At 35.7% G+C, this 8,938-nt stretch overlaps 1 protein-coding gene across 3 annotated transcripts in view; it reads left to right on the forward strand.

Annotated features, from left to right (window-relative positions):
• The window catches only part of CASP8AP2 (caspase 8 associated protein 2), a 34,957-nt gene extending 26,123 nt beyond the window's left edge, over window positions 1-8,834 (forward strand). Inside the window, exons 9-12 of one of the 3 annotated variants that reach the window (XM_060616179.3) lie at window positions 493-3,619; window positions 5,677-5,776; window positions 6,572-6,658; window positions 8,225-8,834. In XM_060616179.3, the coding sequence (XP_060472162.3) occupies window positions 493-3,619; window positions 5,677-5,776; window positions 6,572-6,628 (3,284 nt within the window). In that variant the 3' untranslated portion in view covers window positions 6,629-6,658; window positions 8,225-8,834. Of the gene's footprint in view, window positions 1-492; window positions 3,620-5,676; window positions 5,777-6,571 lie in introns of all 3 variants that reach the window. The other 2 variants (XM_060616180.3, XM_060616178.3) reach the window with 2 other exon arrangements.
• Window positions 8,835-8,938: the final 104 nt, after the last annotated feature.

Consider the following 8,938-nt stretch of genomic DNA (forward strand, 5'->3'; position numbering starts at 1 on the left):
TAATTAGAGAGGTACATCAAGCCTTTAATCTAAATTTAGATAACTCTTATTTTTACAAACAAGGGAGTTGTAGGACAGGTTGTTTCAAATACTCTTTGCTTGCTTTCAGATATATTTTTTATTCCAAAGCCATCATCAAATGGTATAGAGTAGGTGATCCTAACATGAAGTAAAGATACCTGACCAGTTGGTTGATGGTTATCCAAATGACCAAACCACACCATCACTGAGTACCAACTGAGGCCAGGAAAGACATAGGACATGATTAAGTATTAAACATTAACATACTACTAAGAAAAAAAAAGCTATTAAAAATGGTGACAAAAGACATATGACATGATTAAATATTAGTCATTAACATTCTACTAAAAAAAAAGCTATTAAAATAATGAGTTGCCTCAGTACTTAAGTTTTTGTTATATTTAGTATGGAAATGTCAAATGACTAGAACTCAGTTGTCATGTGACTATAATACACTTTTCTCTTCCACAGATATATTTCCACCAGATTCGGCTCAATCTACCTCTAAGAGCAAGTCTGATCTCAATAAGGAAAATCAAAAGCCAGTTTGCAAATCTGACAAATTTACAGATGCAGACTACCATAAGAATTCATCTTTAGATGAATTGGAAGAAGGAGAAATTATAAGCGACAGTGAAAAATCTAAACCACAAGAAAGTTTTGAAAAAAGTGCCAAACCCAGAACTTCTACTGAAGTCCAGAATGCAAAAAGTAACCCAGGAAGTAGGAAAAGTACTATGCACTTGGGTAAAGACAGTAGGAAAACAGCTATAAAAATTCATCAGACCAAAAGCAGATGGAATAATAATAGACAAAGTGAATCTAGCAGATCTTCAAAAACAGAGAGGAAAGATAAGACCATGAGTACCTCCAGCCTGGAAAAAATAGTTCCAATTATTGCTGCACCCTCTTCTGTACGAGAGATTATGCACATGTTACGAATGTTAAGAAAACATGTAAGGAAAAATTATATGAAATTCAAGGTAAAATTTTCATTAATACAATTTCATAGAATTATCGAGTCAGCAATTTTGAGTTTTACATCACTAATTAAACACCTTGACTTATCCAAGATCTCAAAGTCAGTGACTACCTTACAGAATAATCTCTGTGATGTTATAGAATCCAAACTTAAGCAAGTTAAAAAGAATGGCATTGTGGATCGTTTGTTTGAACAGCAGCTACCAGATATGAAAAAAAAATTGTGGAAGTTTGTAGAAGAACAGCTGGATTATTTGTTTGGAAAGCTTAAGAAAATCTTAGGAAAGTTTTGTGATTCCATAAACTTTGGCAGTGACAGTGATGAAGGAAAACGTGAAAAGATAAATAAGGAGAAAGCACAATATTCAAACTGTCAGAAGGGGAATGTGGACAACTCCAGCAAAGAAATGCTGAAAGAGAAATCCCCCAAATCGGAAGATTCTGTTAATCATAAGTCTGCACTTGGATGTAAAAAATCTGAGGAAAAACCTCAAGATAATTTCAGTATTAACACAGTAAAGCGTGACATTAAAAAAAGTTCTAACACTTGCTTTGATAACATTAAGAACTCTCAGTCTGAAGAACACTCCTTGGAACCAAACTGTCCCAGCATCCCAAAGCCAGGAAAAATGGAAGGCAGCACTATAGAGGATGCACAAACATCCCAGCATGCAGCTTTGAAGCCAGAACGCAGTTTCGAGATTCTTACTGAACAGCAAGCATCTAGCCTTACTTTTAATTTAGTGAGCGATGCACAGATGGGTGAAATATTCAAAAGTTTGTTACAGGGTTCTGATCTTTTGGATAACAGTGTTAATTGTAATGAAAAAAGTGAGTGGGAGTTAAAGACTCCAGAAAAACAGCTGCTGGAGAGTCTTAAGTGCGAATCTATACCAACTTGTACAACTGACGAGCTGGTTTCAGGGGTGGTTTCTCCATGTCCTAAAATGATTAGTGATGACAATTGGTCATTATTGTCATCTGAGAAAGGTCCATCTTTGTCTTCAGGACTTTCTTTGCCAGTTCATCCTGATGTGTTGGATGAAAGTTGTATGTTTGAAGTGTCCACTAATATAGCTTTGAGTAAAGATAATGGATGTAGTTCAGAAAAGAGCAAGCCCTGCATTTCCTCCATACTTCTTGAAGATCTCGCAGTCTCTTTAACAGTACCATCACCTCTGAAGTCAGATGGTCATCTCAGTTTCTTAAAGCCTGAAGTTTTGTCTAGTTCAACTCCTGAAGAAGTTATTAGTGCCCATTTTAGTGAAGATGCCTTACTTGAAGAAGAGGATGCATCTGAACAAGATATTCATTTAGCTCTGGAGTCTGATAATTCGAGCAGCAAATCAAGTTGTTCTTCATCATGGACAAGTCGGTCTGTTACTCCAGGCTTTCAGTACCACCCCAACCTACCCATGCATGCTGTCATAATGGAAAAGTCCAATGATCATTTCATTGTGAAAATACGGCGTGCTGCACCATCTACCTCCCCTAGTCTTAAACAGAATATGGTGGCTGACGAGTCATTGGCACTGTTGCCAAGAGTGGAAAAGGAAGCAGATAAAGCAGTGGAGAAAGAATATGTTTCATGTCAGAATGAAGTTTTTAAATCTGTGGAGGAATTAAATTCCAACAACAATGTTGACAGCAGTAAATCAGCTCCTGAAGAACAGGACTGTATGATACAAACACAGGTTCCTGATATATACGAATTTCTTAAAGATGCTTCAGGTAAAGTGAGTCATGGTAATGAAGTGGCTGATGAGTGTTTCAAGTTGCATCAAGTATGGGAACCAAAAGTACCTGAAAGCATTGAGGAATTGCCTCCAATGGAAGAAATTTCACATTCTGTTGAGGATCAACTTCCAGACACATATATAGACCTCACAAAAGATACAGTCACTGAGACCAAAAACTTGGGGGAATTCATAGAAGTAACAGTTTTAAATATTGATCAGTTGGGATGCTCTGAAGGCAATTTGGATCAGAATGCTCAAATACTAGATGATATGCAGCCTGATACTGTAGATGCTTTCATTGATTTGACACAAGAGGTTTCAAGTGAGAGTAAAAATGAGAGTAACCATCCTGCTTTAGGTGTTGAACGCTTGGAATGTCAGGTGATCTGTGTGGATGAAGATAACTCTAAGGAAGGAAAGGTGCAAGTGGCAAACGGGCCTTTGGAATGCATTGTTGAAGAAGCCTGTATCGATTTGACCTCAGAACCTCCCAGTTCATGTGAAGTTAAAAAGGATGACTTAAAACCAATGTCGGCATCAAATTCTGATAGTTCAGTGTTGCCTGGGACTTTGGATAATGCTCCTAAAAAGAGAAAAAAACTTTCTGATCTAAATCATTCTCATAAAAAACAGAGGAAGGAAACAGACTTAACCAGTAGGGAAAAGACTAAGAAAATTACCCATGATTCTGCTGAGAATGGTGAAGCTCACCGAAAGAAAGCCAGTAAGAAAAAGGCCCCTGCAGTGACTAAAGATCCCTCATCGTTGAAGTCAAGCCCAGGGATCGAGGAGCTGTCAGCAACTGCCACTTCTCCTATAAGCCTTTCTGCAAAGAATGTTATTAAAAAGAAGGGAGAAATTATAGTTTTATGGACAAGGTAAGAATCTTGAGACTTTTAAGTCACCAGGAAATTTTGAGAGGCCAGGCATCTGTTCTGTCATGTCATCATAGTTTTATCCCATCCTAAAATAAGGCAAGTGAGGACTGACTTCAAAAGTGGCCAAAGTTGGTAGAGGATGCATTCTAGAGTGCAGTCCAACTGTAGTATAGAACAGTTTAGAGCAGTGGCTCTTAACCAGGTATGTGCATTAGCACCATGGACATAACTTTTCACTGTTCTTTTAAAAAATTTTTTTTAACTTTTTCGGTTAAAATTTCTTTGTAAGGAACTGGTATAACCACATTTTAGAAAGGAAGAATATAACCACATTTTAGAAAGGAAGAATGACAGGTGGTGAAACGGGCAAAAAGTGCATTTGTAATTTGAGTTTTCCCCTAAACTAGGAGTTTCGAAAAAGTTTCATCAATTGGTTGTCCTCTTGACTTTCACGTAAACTTTTTAAGAAATGGAGATTTAAAGGTGACTACATTTGTGAACCATTGGACTAGAGGTTCATGCTCTCCAGACTTAACTAGAGTGCATAATGAGGGAAACTGAATCATGTTGAAATTGGTGACCATTTTTGTTTATTTTACTTATTTAGTTTAATTTGTTTTATTCTATTTAATTAATTGCATTTAATTTTTAAAAATATATTTATTTTGATAGGGAGAACATGCATGTGCAAGCGGGAGGGGGGGCAGAGGGAGAGAGGGAAGTGGAATGTGGGGACATGCATGTTTGGGGAACAGTTGGTGTTTGGCTCTTTGCCCCATTTGAGAGTCCCACATCCTTTTTTTTTTTTTTTTTTAAGTTTTATTAATTAATTTAGAGAGAGCACAAGTGGGGGAGGGGCAGAGAGGAGAGACAGAATCCCAGGCAGGTTCTACTCCATCAGCACAGAGCCCCATCAAACTCAACAACTATGAGACCATGACCAGAGCCCAGATCAAGAGTAGGATGCTCAACCGACTGTGCTACCCAGGCACCCCGAGAGTCCCACATTCTTTCTCCCTTGTCACCTTGAGCTTAGCTCAAGTCTCTAGAAACTGTCCCTTTGCTTTTGCTCTTAACCTCTGGTCCTGGACATGCTCAAAGGTCTAGGGGGACTGTATAGCAACCCCCTGGTAACCAGTTTTGTTTAATACCACAGTCTTCCATGCCTTCATTCCAGATAATTTATAGATGGCAGAATAGTATCTCAGAGATTATAACACGCACTGGTTCAGATCACGTAGAAAAACAAATCTGGGAATGAGAATACCTGGATTCTATTTTACTTTTGGTTTTTCTGCTTATGAAGACTTTGATCTTATTTGGGCCCTAATTTTAAAAGTACACATTGGGGCACCTGGGTGGCTCAGTGGGTTAAGCATCTGACTTCAGTTCATGTTATGATCTCTTGGTTTGCAAGTTCAAGCCCTGCATCTGGCTGTCTGCTGTCAGTGCAGAGCCCACTTCGGATCCTCTGTCTCCCTCTCCCTCTCCCTCTGCCCCTCCCCTGTGTGTGAACGTGTGCACTTTCTCTCAAAAATAAATATTAAAAAGAAAGTACTCTACACATTAAAGGTAGATTAAGAAAAAAAAAACCCTTTAATTTTGTCATTAGAATAAATTGGTTTATTTTAGAAAATTTTGGGGGGCCCCCAGGTGGCTCAGTTGGTTGAGCATCTGACTTCAGCTCAGGTCATAATCTCGTAGTGTGTGAGTTCCAGCCCCACGTCAGGCTTTGTGCTGATAGCTAAGAGCCCGGAGCCTGCTTCAGATTCTCTCTCTGCCTCTTCCCCACTCACACTCTGTCTCTCAAAAATGAATAAATGTTAAAAAAAAATTTTTTTTTAAATTTTTTGGGAAATATGTGTGAACTCAAACATTAAAATCATGCATACTATTTCTCAGAGATAATCATTGTTCATATTTTGGTGTATGCAGTTTGTTTCTGTGGGCTTTTAAGAAAAATGTCACCTCCTATTTGTAGACATTAAGGCATTGGAATTTTTGTTACCTTTCTACTCTAATCTACAGAAACTAAAATAACATTTTTCTCTCTTCAGAAATGATGACCGGGAAATTTTATTGGAGTGTCAAAAAAGAGGGCCATCATTGAAAACATTTTCTTATTTAGCTGCCAAGTTGAATAAAAATCCATATCAGGTAACTACCCAATTTTTACATTTCTATAATTTTACAAGTGTTTCTACTATATTTAGATTTAACCTTTATCATGTTTAAAGTACGTAGATATTATCCAATTTCTTTAAAAAATTTTTTTAATGTTTCTTTATTTTGAGAGAGAGAGCGTGCAAGGGTGGGGAGAGGCAAAGAGAGAGGGAGAGAGAGAATCCCAAGCAGGCTCCACACTGTCCACGCAGAGCTGATGTGGGGCTTGATCTCCCGAACCATGAGATCATGACCTGAGCTGACATCCAGAGTTGGACATTCAACTGACTGAGCCACCCAGGGGCTCCTATTAACCATTTTCTTTAACAGTATGGCTCTTTACATAGGACTGTTAGAAACTTGGTAAGGGGCACCGGGATGGCTCAGTCAGTAGAGCATGTGACTCTTGATCTTGGGATCTTGAGTTTGAGCTCCACTTTGGGTATAGAGATTACTTAAGGAAATAAAATAAATAAAATCTTGGTGATTGTTGACGTAGTTGGGAACAATCCTAATTTTTTCCTATTGTCTTACCATTTACTTATTTGATCTCATTTGTCTTATAATGATGTTCACTTCTTTAAGAATGTTTAATATTGAACAGTTAAACTAGCAATCACCTTTAGTATGAAGATATTTTATTTTTCCAAACATTACTTCATGTTTTTATTATTGAGGGCAACTTTCTTTGTCTTTAGATGTTTTGTGAAAATATTCATCACAGTATATCAATATACTCAATATATATATTGAGATGTTTGTAATTAACCATCATTTAAAATTTTTCAGGTCTCAGAAAGATTCCAGCAGCTAATGAAGCTCTTTGAAAAGTCAAAATGCAGGTAGTTAATGGTTCTGCTACAGGACACCAGTAAAGTAAATATCTGACACTGTAACTGTGCAGTTAATGGCCTGTTAGTCATTGAAGATATGAGTAGTGGGTAGAGACATCCAGTTTAGTTTCTGCTTCAGTCACAGGTTGGAGGATGGTTGCTCGTGCAGGATTCAAAGGTTGCTTCATCCATAGAGACGTGGCTTAGAGTGAAGCCTGCTGCAGTTCAGATCAGCATGGCATCTCTCCTCAACCTTTTTTTTGTTTTTTTTGGAGTATAACCGACATATCCTATTTCTTCTCAACCTTCTGATTGCTGATGAGTCTAAGATGCGGAGGGGATAATCCATTTGATGATTAACAAAAAATTTTTTATAGATGAAGAAAAATAAAACATTCTTGAATAGCATATATTTCACAGGCAGTGAACTCTGTAGTCTTTGAAATTTAGTATTTTTCAAATTTTAATTAGGAGTACTAAATATTTTAAAATATAAAACATACATCATTCATAAACATGAAATCCATTGTCATCTGAATAGATGACATGATTTACCAAGTTAAATTATTAATGATGTTCACTGACATGTTTTCTTAGTTTATTTAAGCCATTCCTACAGGTTTATAATTATATAAGCCATTCCTGTACAGGCAATAATTATCAGCAGGTTCTTTTTCTCTAAGGCCTGAACCAATTGCTTAGATATTTTGGACTTTACATAAAGAAAGTTGTAAAGGTACTTAACCTATCACTGTTTTCAGTATATTTGTATCATAATTACTTGAATGCAGAACACCCAATTTCAAATTCAGTTCAGTTCAAATTAAATTAAATCTGAAAAGAATCCATATTTGGACATAGATCTTAGTGTGAAGGGTCCTTATATTTTTGAAGTTTAAATCGACTTCTGGACCCAGTGTAAATTTTATTGTCTGTGGATAACCTGTTAGTTTCAATATCTTCTCTAAGCAACTAGTTTGCTAATGAGATCTTCAGAAGATATTTAGCAGTTTACTGTGAAGTTAAAATCCTATTTACATAATTCAGAATGTAAGATTGAATAATGGAGAATTTAAATAGAAAAGCTTATTCTTTAAGAACCTTTTAAAATGGCCTGATTATTTTTCAGATTTACTGTGCTTTAAAATTTTTACTGCCTTTAAGAAATAAAACTGAGTTTTTATTTTACCTGAATGTTATGTTAAAATGTGAGTTCCATTCCCTTGTGAAGATAATATATACATTTATGAAAGAATTAACTTGTATCTGAAAGTGATGCATATTAGTTTGAAATTTCCAAATTCCTTTACAAATCTAAAATCTTCAGTGGATTTGTTACTTGAAATTTTTTTTGCTTGCATGATAGCAAAAATAGTAGGTTATTTTATTCCTATCTGTCTCTTAATGATTTTTTTTCCATCCAAGTGCTATAGTCTCATAAGATTCTTGCCAGAATCAGAATATAGCAATAAAGTTACCAAACTGAGTCTGTGAAAAGCTAGTTCTTTATCACTGATGTTACCTGAGTGAACTCATTTAAAGAACAACACCTTATAAAATGGTCATCAGAAAAATAGAATCATAACTTCAGCATTTTCTTACATTACAGATAAATTGCTGAATTCCTTGGAGTCTTGATTGATATTGCATATTTCACAGAAGCTTGGAATTCCTCATGTTTTAAATGGGGAAGTAGAGGGCAGTTTCATGGCATATTCAATTAGTAATAAAAATCTACATTTGTAATTGCTGACGCTTTAATCTCAAGTCAGCATGTTTGGCTTGTTCCAGTCATCAGTCTGATTTGCTCACTTGTTATTGGTCAAGATATTTATTTTTGAACAGAACTTGTTATTAAGATAAAAGCAACAACGAAATGGCATTGAAACCTCAAAGAAATTACTTTCTTTTCTAGATTTTTCAAAATAATTTTGTAGCATTTGAAACAATGATTATTTAGTTCATTTTCATCCATTTTTATTTGCTTTTCTAATTGCCTCTCATTTTGGTACATTGTAAAATAATTTAAATAGTGTATATGTAAATATGTATAATTACAGTGATGTATAATACTTTGTGTATAGGTGTGTTTGTGTGTACATACACACATAAATGGCTTTGCCTAGCCAAGGATTTTTTTTTATCTGTATAAAACTTTTTGTATAAAGTTTGTTTTCAATACCAGTAATGTATAAATAAAGCCATGTAAAGTTCTGTTATATTTTGATTAGAATGTTTCTTTTAGTGTGTTTAGATAATAATTACAAGAAAAAAAAGTAAAATAGGGGATATGGGAGCTGTTTTGAAGTGGTTCTTGGTGGGG

Source organism: Panthera onca, chromosome B2 (genome assembly GCF_046562875.1).
Source record: "Panthera onca isolate mPanOnc1 chromosome B2, mPanOnc1 haplotype 2, whole genome shotgun sequence".
Classification (NCBI taxonomy): domain Eukaryota; kingdom Metazoa; phylum Chordata; class Mammalia; order Carnivora; family Felidae; genus Panthera; species Panthera onca.